General features: G+C 34.5%; 1 protein-coding gene and 1 long non-coding RNA gene across 3 annotated transcripts in view; one reads left to right on the top strand and one right to left on the bottom strand.

Moving 5' to 3' along the window:
- The window catches only part of LRRC36 (leucine rich repeat containing 36), a 495,785-nt gene that overhangs the window by 162,661 nt on the left and 309,270 nt on the right, over positions 1-23,854 (top strand). For both annotated transcript variants that reach the window (XM_044081383.1, XM_044081385.1), the window contains one exon: positions 2,612-2,982. In XM_044081383.1, coding sequence (XP_043937318.1) covers positions 2,612-2,982 — 371 coding nt within the window. The remainder of the gene's footprint in view (positions 1-2,611; positions 2,983-23,854) is intronic.
- The window catches only part of LOC122809701, a 72,194-nt gene that overhangs the window by 340 nt on the left and 48,000 nt on the right, over positions 1-23,854 (bottom strand). The window contains exon 2 of the long non-coding RNA XR_006365939.1: positions 2,193-2,278. This is a non-coding gene — a long non-coding RNA (uncharacterized LOC122809701). The remainder of the gene's footprint in view (positions 1-2,192; positions 2,279-23,854) is intronic.

Here is a 23,854-nt window from a genome sequence, read left to right on the forward strand (position 1 = left end):
ATTGATTTCCTTAACCTCTTTTCATGTTCTATTACCATACTACACATATTCTAGCATATTCATATTTAAATCTTCAACATTTTTGAAACCTTTCACCATTCTATTTTCACATATGTTTCCCATAACGTCTTCACTCTAGAACACCTCAGAAATACATGTTCTGTTTCAGTTTCCCCACAGTGATTATACACTCTTTCTTGTATTCTTTTAAAGGCCATATTAGCTTTAACAAGCAGTTTACTATTGTCACTCTCCCTAAAAAATCTTTGCAGTCATATATTTTCTTACACCATGCAAATTGTATTATAATAACATTTATTTTTCATTCTATAAATGCTTTCATGGGAAAGCAGAATAATGTTCATTGATTATATTCAAATATGATTCATGTTTGTTTTTCCCACATTATTTATATTCCATTTCCATAAAAAAAAATTTGTTTTAGTACTATTGCTTCTTCATTCGCATAATTTTTACATCTTTCCCCTAAATCTATTCTCTCCCAAATAAATTTATATTTAACTTTCAATATAAGATCAACAAAAGTCCTACTTTCTTTTTTAATTCAGAGCTCTATATAAATTCAAAGAAGTTGCATGAACAATTGGCTTAATTAACCCTAGCCTCCCTTCCTCAACATACACAGTCCTTCTTCTAACTGGATTTAGCCTTGATCCCATAAAAAAAAATACAAGAACAATATTTCTTTTTCATACATAGACAGGATCATATATACACTTGCTAAATAAGCCAATTTACCAAAAAGAATCAAATTTGTTAAATATACTTTTTTATATGACAGTTTCTATGACTTCCAAAACATGCATTTCTCTTAATTTTTGTATAATTCTTTCCCATTGTTTCTGTCTATGCTCATTTGTTCCAAATACTATGCCCAATATATCTATAACCTCATCATTAAACTGAATACCTTCTGTCTTTCCTGTAAACCTAAGCCCTTTACTTTTGTCTTTATTTATACATAAACCAAGTATCTTTAAATACAGGTTTAGTTTTCTAATTCTTTCTTCCATCCGCTCCTTATTCTTAGTAACTAAGAGTATACAATCAGCATATGTAAGAATTACTGGAATTTGTATTTCTTCTGTTATTTTATAACCTGTAATATTTAATACTCTATTCATTTTTAACAAGTATATTCATAACTAGCACAAATAAAATGATACTTGCAGGACATCCTTGCCTTATCCCACACTTTATTTTTATTTCTTCACTTAACCATCCATTTAATATTACTCTCATATTTTTCTAATATAATAATGTAATTATTTTTAATATCTTTTCACTTATAATCTCTTAATATAGCCCATAAACATTCATATTGTATTCTGTCAAATGCTTTGTTCATCTGTCCTACCATAACTTTAGTTTCTACTTTTCTATTTATAATGTCATCTATTACTTCTTTCATTATCCATAGTAGATCCTGACTTCCTTTCCCTTTCTTATCAAAACCTGCATATTCAAGCAAACTATCTACTCTGTTTCCTAGTATTGTACCTATTATTCCCATAAATATCTTATAATTTGTATTATTCAACACTACTGAGCTCCAATTTCTTATATAATCTTTTTCTCCTTTTTTCCATATGAATTTCATTACCCAAGTACATATTTCTTTTTCTACCACTCCTACCTCTAGCCATTCATTTAATACCTCCACAAAATACACTTCTTGCCATTCTTTCATATTATTATATATATAATATTCAATGCTTTCTCTATGCTAAGGTCTTTTAAAATTCCTTTAAGTTCTTCTACACTTATGTTTTACCAAACTCCTATTATCCTCCTTACTCATTTTTCTAACTTTCCATTTTTGTCTGTCTTTTATCTCTGTCTTTACAAACGTATTCTCTATATGCTTCCATTTACTTCAAATGTTTTGTGTAGTCACTCTTTCTCCTTCATTATTCTTTATTTCCATTATTATTATCTTACTCTCTTGCACTATTTTAATCAAATATAGAGCCACCTCTTCCTTATTCCCTTGTAAAAAATACTTTTGTTTATATAACATTTTCTTAATCTTCTGATTTATTTCATATATTTTCTTTTCATAAAAAACTGTTATTTCTGAATACTTCTCTAAATACTTCCTGACTCAGTTACCTATATGTTAGTTCTTCTGCCCTTATTCTCACAGCTTGACATTCCAGAAAACACTTCACCTGTTTTACAAGATTTCTGTCTTCTTTGAGTTGGTGGAATTATGGAGTTGACATTAATAAGTTTGAGGGTTGTGAGGACTGTCCCCCTGCAAAAAAAACAATAAAGTTGATTTTATTTTCCATTCTGTATTTTAGGCATTCTTTCATCCTTTCTTTAAAGAAGTCAGTGTTTCATGATAGAATCTAATTAAATATAAATGTCTTCTTGCAGGCTGTATACAGTGATCTCTTGGTACTTGGCATTTTTCACAGGAACTACAGCTTTGGGTTTGTTGAAATAAACAATAACACCTTAGTGTTCACTGTATTTTTAAAAATAAAAATATACAGCTCAATTTATTGTTGTGAAATAAGTTATTAAAACTATTAATGCTACTATCAGTTCACATCGGTTCACACATTTTGTTTCTTTGCTACAGATCTGTATGTGACCACTCACCTGGATGATGAACCTCTTGTCCTGGATAATCAGACTTTAAAATCTGATAAACCGTCTACCACTTTAACAACCCACAATCACTTTTCATCAACTGAGGCATTGCTTGAAAAGCCATATTCGTCCTCACCTTCATCAAATGTACCTTATTATTCTATTGGAGGTGCAAGAAATGTATTTCTTGAAAGAGGCAAACAGTTGATCACTGAAAAGCCTCCCAGATCTAAACATGAGAACCATTCAGCATGGACTTCTGAAGATGTGGACATTTTCTCTCCAAGAACAGAAATGAAGAGAACTAGCAGCCTTACATTGTTGCCATCCAAATCGTTTTATGAACAAAATGAGACTGAGGTATTTACCTTTACTCTTCCTTTCACTTTTAGTCTTGCATGTCTTAGGATCATTGAGAAAAATGTAGAGCAAAATGGCAAAACACTCCAGGTGTAGCATGCATATTCAAAATGGATCAGGTGTCTTAATGCTTTTGTTTATTTTAAATAAACCTGAAGCTAAAATAGCAGCCTGTCAAAATAATTATAATAATGTAAAGCAGTATTTAAAGGCAGTGTTGGACAGGACTCTGCATCCTTAGGTCTTTCTGAATAAAATTGTTTACCCTAAATTCGTTGAAGCTGAAATCTGCCCCTAAGAAGTAAGAACTGAGACGATGTTTCCTAGAATAATGAGTCAAATATGGTGGAGTGCAATTAAAGTATTTCTAAGATATTAATTTCATTTCTCAGCAATACCTTTCCAGTGTAACCTCATACTTTATAAATATGTAAAGCTCTGTAATGGTGTAATAATTCAGAGAGTTATACAATTGTTAAAAGACAAAAAGTGCAAATCTCAGTTCACTGCATCCAGTTGTGCGAGTCACCAATACTCCAAGGTCATTGTATGATGCAGTCACCTCACAGCTGATTATAATTAAGGAATGGTGAAGGTAGGGTGTCTCTCCTGTACAAGGTATGTGAGAGTGAAAGCCCACTACCACTGAAAACTGTTAGTGCTATATTTGTTGGGGTTGATAGAAATAGCCTTTCAGACACAGTTTACGTCACACTGCTGGAATTTACATGATAGACACTTCTAAGAGTCCTTATACCTATAGATTCATAGACTTCTCACAGACCTTACTGTGAATATTCTGCTAAACAAAAAATGTTGCTGAGTTATTTAAAATATTTGTATTTTTTTCTGTTCACTGCTTGAACAGTGATGTACTGAATTCTCAGCTTAGTACACTTGTGGCTTAGGACTACCACTAATACCTAAAATGAGTGGAAGGAAGAAAAATCAAGAAAAGATGAGAAGACTTTCTGTAATATTCCTGCAGAAAAGGAAGGATGGACAACATTTCCTAAGGTTCACTTCTCATGGGTGCTCTTTATTATGGGGTTATTGAAGACACACTATTTCTCATAAGACAGCAACTTTCAAATGTATCATTATTGACAGAATTATGGGACATAGATCCTTTAAAATAGGTTGGCATAAATTGTTAAATAAAAAAGAAAAGTCATGGATTGTGAAGCTGGGGGATTATTTCCACTTGGCTTAAATTAACACTTATGATTAAATATGTAAAACAAAACAAAGATGAATGTACTCCACGAGATTAATGTTTCATTACCAAAAACAAGTAAAATCAAAAGTCCATAGTCCAAGATAGTAATGAAACAACCAGGCATTCCGTCTGCTTTCTTTAGCATAAATTTATTAAAACAAGTCAATAAAAACAGTGGTAAGCACTTTCGCTAGGGTCTATATTATATCCTCAAACACTTAAAAAAGCAAACGCTGATTGATCGAACTTATTTTCGCGAAACTGCAAAATATCAAAGCAGCAGAAACTCAAATTTTTTCCTAGGGAAAGAATTTGGTTGTCCGTTTCTGTTGCTTCGGTATTTTCAGTGTTATGGTGGAAAGTTACCGGTCGGATTCAGGTAAGTGTGCGATTGTGTGGATGTGAGTGTTAGGGTGATTTAGGTGAGTTAGGGTTAGGGCTTGGGTTAGGTGTGTGTGCGATTGAGTGGACATGAGGGTTAGGGCGGATTTGGGTGAGTTAGGGTTAGGGAGCGGGTGAGGTGAGTGTGCGATAGTGACGGACCTTAGGGTTAGGGTTTGGGTTAAGGTAAGTGGGTAGTTAGTGGTGTGTGCATAGTTTAGTGTAGGGTTAGGTATCAGATTTTAGGTGTATGTGTGTGGATTTCTGTTTGTTTGGTGTGCTTGTGTTGTGTGTATGTGTTTTGGATCAGCGATTTTTTTCCCTGGGAAAAAAATCGCTGATCTGACAGTTCGAGATTGTAAGCTTTCGCTTAAATTAGGTCGATCGATCAGCGTTCGCTTTTTTAAGCGTTCGATAATATAATATAGACCCTTTCGCTAAGTAGCTTCTTCAGACCTTCTAAAATAACTAAGCACGCTGCCCCTTATTTAAATAAATTCATACTTCTTGCAACCAATCAAAAACTTTTCTATATTAAAGCAATTATGGTAAAGTCATATAACAAAACTCTAAAAATACTTCAATTATTTGCGTGTTTAAGAAATATATATACATTGCATCAATGTATTGTAACAAAAATAATTCATAAGAAATTACATTCATTTATGCACTCACTCTTTAAAAATACTAAAGTTGATGTATAAAAAATATATGAACTTCATTTGTTTATTCTCCTACTTTTTAGTAATGGTTTTATACAGGCCCTTTCATTGAGCCCTCTCCCTGTATCCGCTGTCAGAACAATAATCCAATTTACTTCCCTACTTTCTGTAAAGTTCTTAATGTCACCTTCTCTAATAGTTGATCTAATAACTTCTATGACCCTAAAATTAAATCTATGTTCTTCTCCTGACCTCATAACATGTTTTCAGAGTGCATTACATTCAGATTTAATTCTAATATTATATAAATGTTTCCTTATCCTGTTCTTGAATGCACGATTAGTCTTCCCTATGTAGAATGAATGACAGGATTCACACTCTGCCAAATATACTACATTTGGTGTAAGGCAGATGGCTGATGACTTAAAAACATATTCATTTTGTGTGTCTGGATGTTTAAACATATTGCTGGTATTAATATATGAACAGTAATTGCATCTCCCCCAGGGTTGTGTTGATGTTTCTATATCCTCTTTGCCTCTCTTTTCATTATTATAACAAAGTAGTCTCTTTACATTTTTTTCTATTTTTATAGGAGAACTTAGGTCTGTCTCCTATTTATTCACTTATATCTGAGTCTACTGTTAATATGGACCAGTTTCTAGTAAAAATATCTACAAGTTGCTTATTATCACTGTTGTAATATAAGGGTATTTTTAAAAGGTTACTACCCAAATTTTGTGTGACCATCTGTCCATCTCTAGCAGGTGGTCCATAATAAGGTTGGGCAACATTTTGCTTAGATCATTAACTGAGGCCAAACTCTCCTCAATCTCATATTTCTTATAACCTCTAGTTACAAGCCTTTCCTCTGGGCTATTCATTTAATTTACAAACCCTTGTTCTGTGGGGTTTATTCTAGATGCTCGAACACCTTGGCCTTTAACTAGATTCTTAAAGACATACCCCGGGTGCATACTCATTCTAGCCAGAAGGGAGTTCCTATAACAAGATTTCCTGAAAACTTGTGTATTTATCAGGCCACTTGGTAGTCTCTGCACATACAGATCTAAATATTCTATTCTAACATCGGATGATACCGTAGTAAACCTCAAGAAACTGGTCAAATTATTCATACTGTCAAGGAAATCTATTAATTGTTTTTGACTACCTGTCCACAATAGAAAAAAGTCATCCACAAAATGACCTCCTTTATCCACAGGCCTGATTGCTATGCTTTCATTTCTTTGCAACCTTCTAAGTGCTTCTCTTTCTCTATTACTCAAATTATTTCTGCTCCTATTATATTTACTGGGACATTCTTTCTTACAATAACATTTATATAACATCCTCTGTTAGCTCTAAATAAGCATCTTCTAAAGGATGGTTATAGGGAACATATGTACTCAATTTTTTAAAAGGATAAGACTGTTTAGGAGTGTTATTGCCAGATTCTAATTTTAGCATAATGTTTCTACAAAACACCTTAAAGTCTAATATGGTGTCTGAGATATTACTTTCACAAGTGGGAATAAAATTGAGCCCTTTATTCAGGACCGAAATCTCTTCTTCTGTTAAGTCATGGTTGGAAATATTCCAAACTAGTGTCTCTCCACATTCCCCCACATTTTCTTGATTGATTGGTTGGGGTACCTGTCCCCAGATAACTTTCGTTTTTGGCGCCTTCGGCTCGCCGATCATGTTCTCCTCATACCCCTCTCTATATTGATGGGTAATGGAAAAGGGTAGTTTTTAGAAGTGTCACTAATTTGTTTAAATTCACCTGAGGTGTTGGTTCTACCTCCATTTGTCTTAGGTCTAACTGCCTTCTCCTCATTAACAACATTACCACCATCTTTAACAGTACTGTTGACCAAGGTATTTTTAACTGTAACAGTTGGATACAGATTCCTATCTCCACGCAAATAATTGAAGTATTTTTAGAATTTTGTTATATAACTTTAACATAATTGCTTTAATATAAGAAAGTTTTTGATTGGTTGTAAGAAGTATGAATTTATTTAAATAAGGGGCAGAGTGCTTAGTTATTTTAGAAGGTCTGAAGAAGCTTCTTAGCGAAAGCGCTTACCACCATTTTTATTGACTTGTTTTAATAAATTTATGCTAAAGAAAGCAGATGGAGTGCCTGGTTGTTTCGTTACTATCTTGGACTATGGACTTTTGATAACATTTATGATTGTTTAGTTAATGATCAATTATTGTATTTTGACTTTGTATATAATTAGGTGGTTGAACAGACTGAGTTACACATTGAAAAAGGCCATTGGGCTGAAACCGGTTTGTTTTTTATGTTATTACATATAAAAGTTTTTTATCTCCAGTTGGGTGCTGGCTTTTTGTAATTGCTTGTCTTGTTTTTTGAGCTTGGGCACCTGCCATCCTTGCAGAGGTCTCGGTTGCAGTTGTTCCTGTATGCGTCTTTCTGCTGGTGGCATCTGCTAGAGTGAGAGTTTCTGTGTTCAGCTCTCTTTGGGATTTATATTTTCAGCCATATTTGCTTAATAGTGGAACATCATTGTCAACCTACTTTAATTATTGACGTTCATATATTTTTATTCATGAATGAAAGTCTTTGGGGCTCCAGTGCTCTTTGAAGTTCAAGGTTCTTGATATTTAGTGAAACATTTTATAAATTGGCCAACGCCATTGGGTCTTGAAAGGATTTACATCTAGGAATGTGTTGTAATTTTTCCATGGACATGATTCTAATTCATTGTTAACTATATATTCTTAATATTACCTGTGGAAGTGATTGCTGGACATTTTTTTGTGTTCAGAGGCTTTTTTTGGGTGATGGTTTATTCCTTGCCCTTTTTACAGTCATTAAAAGCTGCAGTTTAATACAGACTGTTGGCATTCATGAGAAAAGTGGTATCTAAAGCCTTTAAATTTATGGTAAAGCTTTTAAGAATATATAATTCTATGGGCTTTATATAATTGTTATGTGCATACATAAAAGAAGCCATGCATATATATAAGAAGCCATTTACAGCTTGGCTTCATTTTTTTCTGGCAAATACATCAAGTTATAACTTTTTACAGTCATCAAAAGCTGCGGTTTAATATAGACTGTTGGCGTTTGTGAGAAAAGTGGTACCTACAGCCTCTAAATTTATGGTACAGCTTCTAAGAATATATAATTCTATGGACTTTATATTATTGTTATGTGCATACATACAAAAAGCATGCATATATATAAGAAGCTGTTTACAGCTTTGTTTCATTTTTTTCTGGCAAATATACCAAGTTATAACTTTTGGAAGTCAAGAAATTTTTTTGGGTATGGCCATTAATTGAAGATTGTGGATTAGTCTGTGTGTTAATATGATAAGTCTTAATGACTGAGTGTGAGGAGGAAGAGCTTCATGCTTACGATGACCATCTTTAGATGAGGTGACTTTTGGGCCTGTTTCAGTTATTACGAGGGTTGGAAGAGGTGAATACCATCCATTCTTCACAATTTGGATTACTTTAGGGTGACATTTGTGACAACAAAATGTTTTAAAGACTGGAAGAGGTGAATATCATTCTGATTTTGATGTGTGTTGAAGGTTTGAACATCGCCTATGCCTAAAAGCTAGATAAAGCCATTGTGTGTTCTTTTTACATCTGAAGAGGTGAATACCATCTGAGTTATTGCTCAGTGTTCTTTCCAACAGCTGGTTGATTTGGGCTTTTTCATTTTTGACATTCTAAGATACTTTTGGTTTGGCCCATACCCTTAAATAATAATTTTGACTTTTTATTTTGCGTAACTGTCTATTTATTATGGACAATAAAGAACTCTTTTAGACAAGCAAAAGACATTTACTATCTGGTGAAACTGTCTGGTTTTCTATGGGCTGCAATAGCTTTTTTGGGACAAAAAGAAAGACAATTTGTTTCAGTTCATATTTTCTGTTTTGAATTGTATTTAATATATCCATTAATTATATAAATTGATGCTGAAAAACATACAATTTCTTGGGGGCTTGGGTTAGTGACATATTAACATGGGATTGGGTCATATATTGTTTAACTGATCACTCATTTGTCTAGTATTTGGGTGCTGGTGTTTGTTAATCTATTGCATATCTTTGACAGTTATATAGTTATATTTGGTCCCATATGTTACAAATTAATGTTTGAACAATAGGGCTTTGTGATCATTGTGTTAGTTAAATAGTTTTACTGTCAACATTTTGCATTTATCAACATGGCTCTAACTGCTATTCTGAAGGGGTTGTCAGTGGACAAAGAAAATATTCAAGTATTTGGGATTGGGAATATACATAATACAATTGATCAAATAGAGTCTAGTCCAGATAGGGTCTATATCAGATCATCAAAATGGCACATTATCGAATGCAGTAACGATGAACTGCAAAACCCGAACCCTAACAATATCGAAACCTCCCTGGGAAAAAATTTGCTGTTCCGAGTAACACACACACACCACAAGCACACTAAAAATCAGTAATCCACACACATACATTTAAAAGTTACATCTAACCCTATACTACACTGCACATACACTACTGTCTATCCACTCACCTTAACCCAGACCCTAACCCTAAGGTCCTTCGCTATCGCACACTCACTTCACCCACGCCTTAACCCTAACTCACTTAACCCGCCCCTAACCCCAAATTCTCACTATCTCACACTCACCTCACCTGCACTCTAACCCTAACTCACTTAACCCGCCCCTAACCTCAAATTCTGTCACAGTCGCACACTTATCTGACCCGCGCACTAACCCTAACTCACCCAACCCACGCCTTAACCCGAACATCCGCACAATCACACACTTACCTTAACCCAACCCGTAACTTTCCACCACATTGCTGAAAACAGCAAAGCCACAACAATGGCCAACCGAATTCTTTCCCTAGGAAAGAATTCGGTTTTGTGCAGCTTTGCTGTTTTCAGCGTTTGCGATATTGGGTTCTATATTACATCATTCAAAATTCTGCCATTTTGATGATCTAATATAGACCCGTCCAGATACAGTATGTCTCTCTACTTTAGACCAGCTTAGTAAACACATGAAAAATCTTAGATCATGTGTTTGGCACTTAAGGCTTTTTAAACCCTACTTGAAGAAAGATATCACCCCAAGGGGTTTGAGAATTTGTATAAAACCTTCAGTTGGCCAACCTGACAACACATTACTTACATCTTGGGCTGAAATTCAGAAAACAACATCCATACAGTTTACATTTATTTATTTACTTATTTATTTATTTTACATTTGTTTACCGGGATAGACCGACTGGATATATGTCCATTTTCAGCGGAGGCCCGGGGAGAAAAGCTCCAAGTTAGTAGATTACATTACATTAGTAACATTTACAAATTAACATAGTTTACAGTCTTCTGTAAGGTTACAAACATTTATAGAACATGGTAGGCAACTGAGAGTTTCACACAGGGTTTACACAGATAAGGACTTTATGCTGTAATGAGCTCTAGATATGCCACAAAGCAAAGTCATATACATTTTAGAGTCAAATGACAGATTTAATTAGGCAAGATATCCAATACCAGGAGGTGGGTGTTTGTCAGGTTTTGAACAGGGACATTGCCAGTGCATTTGAAAGTGTAGTTTGAGGCCTTTTTTTGAACTGGGTTAGAGAGGGCTGGAGAGTAAGTTCAGCAGGTAGAGAGTTCCAAGTTTTGCCTACAGAGTTGGCAAATAGAGTCACCAGCCACATTTATGCTTTTGGTTGTTTGAACCAACAGTTTTGTCAGCAGAGCACAGTGACCTCAGGTTGCTGTAGGGATTAATGATCTTGTTTAGTGCTGGTGTCTTATTGGGGTGATAAAACATGAGTGTTATGAAGGTAGAATAGACACATATATACCTGAGGTTACTCAAATTTGTGAAAAGGCTAAATCTTTTGAGAGTTCACCAACTTATAAACAAAGTTTTGATAAATTAAAGGAAAGAGTTGCTCCAGTCTGAACAGGATTTAAAAGACAGGAAAATTCAGAAGTTCCACAGGGATTTGAGGGACTATCAACTGGGGAAGCCCTTTGAACAAATAAAAAGTACTAATAATGTTAGGTTTGTTCAAACAGTACTAATAATGTTAGGTTTGTCCAAATTGTCGATGGGTCAAAAGAGAAAAAAAAATAAGTCCATTTTGAAAAAATCTATTAGTGACACTTCTGGTGAGGATTCGTCCTCTTATACTGACTCAGAAACTGACAGACAGCAGACATCATCAGCTAGTAAGAAGTCTTGTAATATTGAACAAGATAACTCATCACATAATTTTGATTCAGTCCCTTCATCCATAACAAAAGTGGGGGGGCAGGAAACACAAATCTAAAACTAGCATAGATGACTCTCTGGAAGCAATGTTGAATTTTCTGAAACCCAGATAACTTCCACTTCATTTCAAGTTACATAAGTCAATCTTTGTTCCACCCATGAATAAAAATGTGGAGGTGTTTCAAAAATGTATATTAAAAGAATTATATTTTGGTTTGAATCGTCAAAAACACATTTTTCCTTCTAATTTGTCATCAGGGGAAATGGATGCTTTAGTAAGGTCAAGGAATAACAAGAATATTGTTATTATTCAAGCAGATAAAGGTGTAGCAATGGTTGTAATGAATAAATCTATGTATGTTGAGGAAGCTAACAGTCAGCTACAAGATGTGAGATTTTACACTTGTATGCCCTATGATCCTACAGTTAGTTTTATAAATGAAATAGATACTTTTTTGGAATCTGCAGTTAGCAAAGGAATAACATAAACGTACAATGTTTCATTAAAAAGTTAAGGATCCTTCATCACAATATTTTTATCTTCTTCCAAAAATTCACAAACACATTAATAAACCCCCATGGAAACCAATCATTTCTGGAAAAGGCTCCCTTACTGAACCTTTGTCTGCTTACCTTACTATGTATTTAAAGCCTTTATTACCAGGAGTTAGAACAAGGATACAGGACACAACAGAATTTTTGAATATTGTCTCTGACACCCAATTGGAACCAAGTTGGTTGATGTGTACACTGGACGTTACATCTCTCTATATACCAGTATTTCACATTGGGTGAGTTTATGCGCCCTGGAATATTGGTTAAATAGAATGTCTTTATATAGTCCAGGTTTCAACACTTTCCTTGTGTGTTTGGCAGAGCATGTCCTGTCTAAAAATGTATTCTATTTCAACATCAAATGTTATTTGCAGTTGAAAGGTACAGCTATGGGTGCATCTTTTACACCCATATATGCTGACCTGTTCGTGGGCTATCTTGAAGAGACTATTATATATGACAGCAATCATAAAATTTTTCTTGGGGAAATAGATATTTGGCGGAGGTTTTTGGATGACTGCTGGATGGTGTTGAAATCGGACGTTATATATTTACAGGAATTTGTCCAATATTTGAATGAAAATAAATAAGCTTTACAGTTAATTATGATGTAACATCTATTTCCTTTCTGGATGTAACCATATTTAAACAACCTGATGGTACTTTGTCCAGTTCATTACATAGGAAACCCTATCATTCAAATACATTATTACACGCCTCCAGCTGTCATCCTAAACACATTGTTACCAACATCCCCAAGTCATAATTTATGAGAATACATAGTATTTGCTCTAGCACCAAAGATTACAAACATTTTGATCAAGATTTAATTAACTGCTTTAGGGAACGTGTATATCCTATGTCTAAGGTTATGCAGACTAGTAGGGCCGTTCAACAGCTTTCCAGAAACGATTTACTTACATATAAGAAACATCAGTTTCAGAGGGACAATAAAATTAGGTTTATTACCACTTATGGTAGAAATACCAATGAATTTCTGGATATAGTACAACAGCACTGGGATATTCTTTTGGCTGATGACAAATTATGTGATATGTTAGGCGACAAATGCTCATTCTCTTTTCATAGAGGTAAAACTTTGGGGAGTTACTTCAGCCATTACAAATGTTTCATGCCCATGGAACATTTTATACAGAGTAAAAATCCGATAGCCACCAGGTGTGGGACCAATGTACCACCTTCTTCAGAATACCATTCTGAAGAAGGTGGTACATTGGTCCCACCCTAAAGGATTTATCGCTCAATAAACCTTTGTGTGGATTAACATTTTATACAGGCTACACTGGATGGGACACAAGTTGTAGGATGTTACCCTTATGGACACTGCTCTTTCTGCAAATACATTTTTCATTCTAAAGAATTTTCTAGTAAAAATACTTCTAAAGATTTTTCTATTAATGTTTTTGGTAATTGCAGCAGTGATTGGGCTAGTTACCTTGCAACTTGTTCGTGTTCAGCTTTTTATGTTGGCCAAACCGCTAGACCCATTAAATTTCGTATTTCAGAACATCTTAGTAACACCAGGAATAAATATTTGACCAATGCTTTATACAAACACACTATTTCTCATACGACAGCAACTTTCAAATTTATCATTATTGACAGAATTATGGGACATAGATCTGTTTAAATAGATTGGCATAAATTATTAAATAAAAAAGAAAAATCATGGATTGTGAAACTGGGGGAATTGTTTCCACCTAGTTTAAATGAACACTTATAATTGTTTAATTAATGATCAATTATTGTATTTTGGCTTTGTATATAATTAGGAGGTTGAACAGATTGAGTTACACTGGGCCAAAACCGGTTTCTTTTTTGTGTTATTACACGTAAAAGATTTTTATCTCCAGTTGGGTGCTGGCTTTTAGTAATTGCTTGTCTTGTTTTTTATGCGTGGGCACCTGCCGTCCTTGCAGAGGTCTCAGTTGCGGTTGTTATTGAAGAAACACACTTGCTAATACCAGGTCTATGTGCTGACATGGGTCTATAGCTGTTTGTCGAATGCTTAACTGAGCAAATCACTAATCATCGAACCCTATTCAGCAAAAGCTCAATTAAGCGAATGATAGTTTCAGTGAAAAATTTCCTAGGGAAAGGACGTGGTTGGCCATCATCGGGGATTTGCCCTGTTCTCCAATGTAGCATGATCTTGGAGTTGGTATATATAGTTAGAGAGGGTGTGGTAGGCAAAGCCCCCCATTTTGCTGGGTTTTAAATTTTGTTATATTTGTTCTGGTCATAGCTGGCCTACTAGATTTTCCCCTAGGAAAAGTTTGTTGGGAATGGTCATTCACTTAATTGAGCTTTCACTGATTTGAGTTTGATGACTAGCAGTTCACTCAATTAAGCTTTTGTCGACGTTATATAGACCTGCTGACACAACTGTTTTTGTGTTGTACTGTATAGGCATTCTAATTGTGTGTGAGAATGACTGAGAGTGTGTGGGTTGCTAAACTAAACAACAATGAATGATACTTTACTGCAACCCTTCCATACTCTTTCAATTCACTACTCATTGTATGACTCATATTTTCAGGACAAACACACAGAAATTATAATGTAATATGTGTTAGCTGCTTGTGTGTTTCTCTTGTTTATCAGAGTGTGTGTGTGTGTGTGTGTGTGTGTGTGTGTGTGTGTGTGTGTGTGTGTGTGTGTGTGTGTGTGTGTCTGTGTGTGTCTGTGTGTATTTGTATGTCGTCAGACACACAGCAGAATCAGAAGCTTTAACTGTAATCATTTGGAGCAATAAGGGACATAACTGTAAGAGCAAAATAAATACATATAAACAAACAATTCTGCAATCTCATAGGCAGCAACATGGCTTTAAGTACTAGTGAGTGGCTTGTTATTTTAAAGCATCCAGCCATACCATTGCATTCCTCTGGTTCGCCCTGACACGATACATGTATCTATTTATCATCTACATTCAAATATAAAATTGCACAATTAATTAAATACACATTCACTTACTTGTACCACATACAAAATGATTTGCTTGTCATTCTCATTTTAACCTTCTGTGCATGTTTATCATTTTTGTAATGTATTTTATAGATAACAGCATTGACTGTACCCTATAGTTTCTCATAGTTCATTCTATAGCATTCAGGCCCATGGGCCATCTAGGGACACTGTTTCACAAAATTCAGTGTCATAAACATTGTCACTTATCCAGTCATCAAAGTTTGCTTTAAACAACTCAATATTCTTGGACAGTCATATTCTGATGGGAATTTTATTTCAAATCTTAGGGTTGATATTACTTATGAACCTCCCCCTCATCTTTGGACTATATTTAATTATTTTAAAGTTAATCTTATCATACCTATGAATTCTGAGCTTAGTGGTTAGTATTAAATTAAAAATTGTTTGTAAAGGCTCATTGTTACATATTTTATAAGCAATTGGTGTTTTCCTTTTTATATATTCATAATGTAGGGAGTATAATTTTACCATCTTACACCTTTCAGAATATGTAAAGTTTCTAAATGAAGGTATCATTTTTGTATTTTTTCTTTGTACTGACTCAATCTTATTTAAATGAGTTCTAGAGTAGCTGCAAAAAGAATTGTCCAACTCTAGACTATATCTTATATAAATTTTGAATACATTAAACACACTAACTTCATCCCTTAAAGAAACTTAGTTAAAAAACAAGCCTTTCATTTTTAATGTGTGACTTCTAATACTATTCACATTATTACAAAAAGATAAGTTTGATGTCATAAGTATTCTTAGATCTGTGTATTTATTTGGCTCTTCATGTATTATGTTATTAAGGACAAGATCATGCTTAACTTTGGGTTTACCAATGTACATAACTTCACATTTGGGATAACTGAATTGTAAACCGATTGAATCTGGACAAACTGAAAGAACATTTAAATAATTACTTATTATTGAGCTATACATTTAAATAATTACTTATTATTGTGCTATACTGCGGTGGTTGTGCTGCGGTAGCGTTGTCGCCTCACAGGAAGATGTTGTCCTGTTCGATTCTCAGCTAAAGCGTCTTCTGTGTGGAGGCATGCATGAATGGGCATACCTTTGTTGAAGGTTGTGCATCAGGGCTGGCAACTCGGTACATAAAAATCTACTGCCAATCATTAGCGGACCGGAGTTCCGCTGTGGCGACCCCTAAAAGCCGAAAGATACAACAACTTATTATTGTGCTATCCCCATTAGAGTCTAATATAAACACAATCATGCAATCATCCTGATATTTTGTCAACCAACAATGTTTATTTATGGGATGGATATAAAAACCTAGGTAAAACAATAAAGGTTCAAATACAGTGCCTTATGGAATGCCCTAGGTAATTGCTAAAAATTTTGAATGTGTACCTTTAATGGATACATACACATTAAAAACTTTCCGATAACCAGTTATTAACCCAGTTAATTAAAAACAAATTAGATCCTTTTTTAAAGTAAAATCTACTGAAGTATGGAAAAGTGTGCCACATGCCTTAGCTAAGTCCAAAAAAAAAAATAACTACTCCTACAGCCAGACAGAGAGACTTAAAGCAATGATCACTTGATCATAAAACTCAACCAAACTGGTCAATGTGGCTTTCCCCAAAACAAGATCTATGCTGATGTAAATCTAAATACCCATTATGATTTTCAGGGTCAGGCATATGCTGCCACATACATATTTGTAGCACTTACACAAGACTGATGCAAGATTGATTGGTCTGTAATTAGATATTTCTAGGTTATTTCCCTCTTAAAAGTAAGGAAGATAATTGATTTCTTCCATAATGGTGGTACTATACAACCTTTTCGCATTTTATTAAACACTGACTGCAGCAGTAGTATAGTTGTTTTAATTCTTGTTATTAATATTGCCAGAATATAAACTGTTCCCACTTACATTTTTGTACCTGCCTTGTTTAAAGTAACTTTAATATTATCAGTACTAATAAATGGGCATGTTCAATTGTTAGTAAATAATCAATAGATTTCTATTACTTTCCAGTATATGAGAAGTTTATGCTAAATTAATCAGCTACATCATTATGGGCAAACAATAATTGCCTATTAATAATTAAAGATGGAACTGAGTTATTTCTGATTTTCAAATTAATATATTTGTGGAATTGGATCTTACCACACTTGTTAGAAAATCAGTTTGTCATATGGATTATTTTTTATTGTTTAAGCATTTAAAATATTTAAACAATTTAATTTACTTTTATCCACTGATATAGGATTTCTTTTTTTGTTATTTATAAAGTTGTTGCTTCCTCTCATATAATTTTTGTATGTCACTATCCCACCAATATGAACATGAAATACTTTAGTTAGCCTTTTAGGTGAAGTGGTATTTTCCTTGCAGATTGTAGTTTCAACTCTAATATACTATATCCCCTATCAGAATACATAAAAAATAGTTTGGACCAATCAACACTTTTTGACACCAACAAGTACTTGTTTAAGAACAAGTGCTTCAGTGACCTATCTTGTAAGCAATAGCCTTATAGTATGTAAACCCTCCTCTTCTGACACCCTGCTGGTCAGCTTTTACTCTCTACTTTCTAACAGACATTGACATTTACTCATACTGCTTTTACTCACACTATTTCTTTCTCTTATTTTCTTCACTTCTTCTAGACTTGCTACTCCCATTATTTATACCCTCATGTCTTTCTTTTGTGGAATTGCATGTCTTCAAGGAAGTCACCCTTGATTTCCCCCCACCTTTCTTATTTCTCCTAGCCTGAGACCATAATTAAACCACTTTTTAGCTCTGAGCTAGTATTTGTGCACAGTCAACATTGACTCGGTGCACTCAACTGCCTATTTAGTGTGTTTTTATTTTGCTATCAAAATGTCCCTGCAAGCAAATAGATACATGTATAACAGTGAAGTCTGCAGTATGAACAACAATCTCTGGGCTATATTTCTCTGTGAAGAACATACTTCCTAAATCACTAAAAAAAACAGTTTGGAATACTAGGTTAACATTTTATTGATCGAGTGCTTTAATTTCTCATGAAATAGAAACTTCATCAGAAAAAGGAACAATTCTACCACTGACCTTTTAAATTCACCCATCAATTAGCCAACAACCAATGAAATTAAATCTCTAATGCACAACTATTTAAAAAAACAGTACAATATTTCAGAGCCAGTTTTTGTCCTTCTGTATTTTTATGTAAATTATAAATATTATGGTAGCCTAAAACAAAGACCTTTGTCCATTATAATAGTTCCATTTTCTTAGACCATAACAGTCCCATTGGTACTTTCTACTTTAATTGTGGTTCATTTATTGTTTTTAGCAGTCCACTGTCTCCCTTCCTTAAATAGACATCTCTTCTTGTGTAACCATTTTCAGTTCTGAGACGGTGTTTTTCCAGAGCTGCACTCCTGCATGCTGGCTTATTTTTTCTCATTGGTTTGCTCATCTGTGGGTGTTGGTTTAGCCTTTGGAATTTGCATTTCAAAGAACCTATAAACCTCCTTAGATTACACAGTTGTTCAAACAGTCAAGTGTTATTTTTTACTGTTATCGCCATTAGTCAGGTCAAGGTGATATTAGACTAACTTTGCTACTAAAACTGTGTCCTAGAGCAAAACAATCAAAACTTTCATCTACTAGTACAGATGCATTTTAGACTGCATTGTTCTTTTTACTTATCTCTCTCAGCAGATTTGTGACAGTTTAAGTTCAGTCACTGTTTTTCTTTGTATCTTTGCCAAGCTTTCAACCTGCTTCATTCATCCTCACTAACACTCAGGCTAACTCCTCTCCTCTACCCCACCACCAATTCCCATACACCCCCCTTACTCTACATTTATACTTCCATAGCACCATCCTCATATTCCTCAAACCAATACCATCAGTTCTCTCTAAAAGAAAAACAATCAATAGAATTACTCTCAATAGTAACACCCACTGTAGTTTACTACCCAAGACTCTCTCTCAAACTGTCTTAATCCTTGACCCCTGTAGCTATCAAATTACATCTCTACAACCAGCACAGTACCCTCCTAACACTTTCTAATCCTAATTTACAACAAAGATAAACCCAAGTTATATAAAATGCCCCTAACTCAGATTATTTTACTATTCCTCCTCACTCTACTAGCCTTTATCACCAATTATCAAATCTACCTCCTTCAAATACTTAGGACTTCAACCAATCCTTACAAAGAATATTAACATCTAACCAGTCCGCCTTTCTCCATAACACCCTATCTCTAAAAACAAACCATAGCTGATTTATTTATCTATAGCTATCTCAAAACTAAGCATCTAAATTTACAATCAAATACCAAACCAAGACCAAAATATAACTGGCCACACTCTTCCCTCTGTAAAAGATCAATTCAAAACATTAGTGGAGATATTCATATCAAACCAGGTCCCACTGTTCATAAAATCATCACTTCCATCCCCAAAGTAAACCAATCACCTAATACAGCTCAACAAAAAACAAAACTAAAATGCACCTTACTAAATATGAACCTAAGAAGCATGTGCAATAAAATAAATGACGTACATTCCTACCTTGCCACATACATTCCTGATGTAGTCATAACTACTGAAAGCTGATTAAAAAAGAAATAAAGGCTAATGAGATCACCCCCCCCCCCCAGGATACAATATACTCAAACATGGCAGACAAAACAAGCATGTAGGGGGTGTGGCAATCAGTTACAAAAATTCCATAACCATCACTTTACTTCTGCAGGAATTACCCAGATTTAACAATGCTGAACTTCTAATAACACTCTTAAAAATCAACAACAGGAAAACTATATGTTTAACAGCAATTTATATACCACCAGGGAATAACATTGATGCTGCTGAAAGCATCTTGTATTGGCTATCCCAATAAATTAATCACAAAACTATAATACTTGGAGAATTAAATGTAGACTGGCAACTCATAAATTCCACTACCCCCACTGATTCCATAAGCTTGTACAACTTTAGACAAATAACCACACCTACTAAAACCAATAGAACATCAGGGAGACACAACATTAGACTGGATTCTTACAAACAAAGCAGGCAAACTGACTAAAGTAGGCTTCTTCTCAGTTAGCATAAGTGAACACATACCAGAATATGTCATTAGAACTCACCATAACCTAGATAAACATATTATCTATAATCAAATACAAAATACAAACAATTTCAGCAAAGCTATTTTCATTGAAACACTATAGCAATATAACTGTAATGTACTTAGAACAATGCCACTAGATACTGCTATATAATACTTTAATGACATATTGTTACAGACCTTAGATAATCTAGCACCAGTATATAATAAAATAGTAAAGTCCAACCCCACATCATGGCTGACAAAAGAAACAAAAAATAATGATAAAAAAGGATAAAGCCTGGAAAACTAGCATAAAAATAAAACCCAAAATGCCTTTCAGCAATTTAGACATCTTAGAAAGCTTGCAAAACTTCCAGTCAAACAGGATAAGCAAACATACCAACCTACAAGACAAACATAAAAACAACCCAAAACTTGTTTGGTCATCACTAAATAACCTTCTCCACCCTGGCAAGATCACTGCTCCCTCTCTAAAAACAGACAATATGACAGACTATCCCCACTTTATACAATCAATATTATCTCTCTTAGACACTAATACATCTGCCCCCCTCTCTCTATCCATGTCCAATCAAAACAACCCAGAGCTCTTCAATTTTAGTCCAGTACCTAGCTCACTTACAATGAAGCTGCTCCTTAAACTAAAAACTACTTCCATAGCTGTAGATCAGCCACTATCAGATTACCTAAAATGGCTGCAGAAATCTTAGCCTTCCCTGTGTAGATAGTAATTAAAGATGTGTCCCATCACTGTGGAAAAAATCCTACATCAAACCTCTGCACAAAGATGGCACATCTACAGAGTTTAATAACTACAGACCTATAACAATTCTCTCCCCTCCTCTCCAAAATGTTAGAGAAATCCATCCATATGCAGCTGATGCAATACCTAACCTCAATAACCTGCTCTCAGAAACACAGCATGACTTTAGGCCCCAGCAAGGCACCACTACTGCACTATTACATTTTTCCACTATAGTAAGCTAACATAGAAACAATGGTCTGTTTGTGTCCACCATGTTCTTAGACTTGTCAAAGGCATTTGATACTGTTTCACACCAGCAAATGCTCATTCAGCTCTCCACAATAGGACTTTCATAGTACTCCTTGTTGTGGTTTCTTAGTAACCTATCTGGAAGACAACAACAAGCCTTCTTCAAATATAATTTTTTTCTGGCTCTGTACTACTTCTGAAAACCTATAACCTATATGTATGCAACATGTTTATAAAATTAGAATCAATTGTGTATTATTTTGTTTCACTTTCTTTCTCACACTGTACAATCTTACTTTGCCTGTATACTATGAAATTGTCATTGCTTACTTCTGTGAAACCTATCACTGTAATATAAAAATTTGTCACTATGCTTTGTTCTTGGAGCTTTTCTCCTCGGGTCTCTACTGAATATGGGCCAGTGCTCAACTGGACCAACCCGGTTAGCAAATATGAAACAAATAAATAAATAAATACCAACAAACCTACTCAATTTTTCAACCAGTTACTACAGGTGTCCCTCAGGCTCTATACTGGGTCTTCTCCTATATATATTTATTAATGACCTCCACACATCCACTCACCATGCTAGTTTATATCAATATGCAGAAGACTCATCATTAATATGTGCATCTACTACAATAAATAAGCTCTAAGACATTACCCAAAAATCTTTCTCATCTATAGAAACTTGGTTCAAAGTATCAAACCTCCTACTCAACCCTAAGAAAACTAACATTTTTTACCTCAAAAAGTTGTCAAAATCAAAGTAATCTATTACCATAAAGTCAGCAAATAATACTATCATTGAAACTACAACTCAGCAACCTTCTAGGCATTATAATAGGTGACAATTTCAAGTATGACCAGTATATATTACCCACCATTAAATCCACACACCAGAAACTAGGCTCCTTTTATAGGATAAATAGATTCTTTACAGATACCACAAGAAAAACTCTAGCCACCACCTTCTTATTGCTGACTCTCTTATATGCTGCTCCTATCATAACAAACTTAAACAATACTCAAAGAAAAAAACTTGCCACTTGCTACAATAAAATATCTAAATTTGCCACCAATCTCCTTCATAGGACCCACCATCACCATAGCTTAAAGCAATTAAACTGGCTTGAATTACACACAACTACCTAACACATTCAGAACTACAGCACACAAACTTATTCATCATCCAGAAAAATACCTTGCACTACAAACCTTATTACTGCCCTACTGTCCAGCAAGGGACCTCTGCTCTAGTAACAAATTCTTATGACTTACAAATAAGTCAAATAATTTTGCAAGAGACTTGCTGTACTGCCAATATGTTGCTAAACTCTGGAATAGTATCCCCACACAAATAAAACTCTCCGACAAACTCAGTAGTTTAAAACAGCTGCTTCACCAACATTAGCTAATTCTGGTCCTGCATATGCTCATCACAAGGTTAAGACTTTGTGTTCACCATACAATACTCTCCAAATACTCTCTTTAAAAAGAATACTCTCAACCTCTCACTGAAATGACGTAACTATCTGCTGCCTGTAAAATCTACTATATTGCATGTGGGCTTTCTCTTTAGTAACTTCCCCCTCTGTAAAATCTTAGAATGTATAAATATAACTACTATCTGTGTATAAATGTAAATAGAAATGCAACTACTCTGTGTTTGACTGGAACTTAGTGTAATGCAATATAAGCAAATGGAGCTTTTCACCCCAGGCCTGCACTGAAAATGGGTATTACCCAGACAGACTTTCCTGGTAAACAAAGACAAATAAATAATACATTTATGTCAACAAGTGGGCCCCAATAATTCATTTTACAAAATTATATCTTTTGGAGACAAGAGAAGAAGTTTGAACTGTTGTTGTTGCGTCTTTTGGCTTTTCCCGGTTAGGGGTCACCACAGTGGAACTCCGGTCCGCTAATGATTGGCAGTAGATTTTTACGTGCCGAGTTGCCAGCCCTGGTACACAACCTTCAATGAAGGTACGCCCATTCACACATGTGTCCATGCAGAAGATGCTCTAGCTGAGAATCGAACCGGACAGCATCTTACTGTGAGGCGACAATGCTACCGCAGCACCACCACCGTGGGATAAGAAGAGGTTTGAACTGTACATTGAAAAATAAGGAGATGTAATCAGGAAAACTTAATGGTGGACCAAAATCCAAGCTAATTTCCTTATAAGAAGTATTTGTAAGAATCAAATCACATATATCAGTTCTGCTCATAGGTCTCTTTACCAAATGTGTTAAATTATTTAATGCAATCATACCCAAAAAGTCGTGATCCATCTGAGTAATAAGTATGTTACCCAGTCTATTTTAGGATAGTTGAGCTTTCCCAATAAAATGATTTCAGAGTTATTACAAAGTGTCTCTCAATAAGCTATATAACAATTATTAGTGTTTTTAGACATAGATGGCTTCCTATAACTGCATATCAAGCTTACTATATCTTTAGATGCTGTATTTAGTGAGTCAATCCCAAAATATCAGTTAGCTTTAATTGCTACTTCACTATAGATTAAATTATCTTTTATCAAGAAAAGAAAACCAACTCTACTATTTAGTGTTCTTAAATATTCAGCCTTTTTGAAACCTGGAAATGTCAGACTAGAGGAGTCACAAACTTCTGTTATGTTTTAATGAACAAGTAGA

The sequence above is a fragment of the Protopterus annectens genome, chromosome 8.part0 (assembly GCF_019279795.1).
Source record: "Protopterus annectens isolate FY-2018-M chromosome 8.part0, PAN1.0, whole genome shotgun sequence".
Classification (NCBI taxonomy): Eukaryota; Metazoa; Chordata; order Ceratodontiformes; family Protopteridae; genus Protopterus; species Protopterus annectens.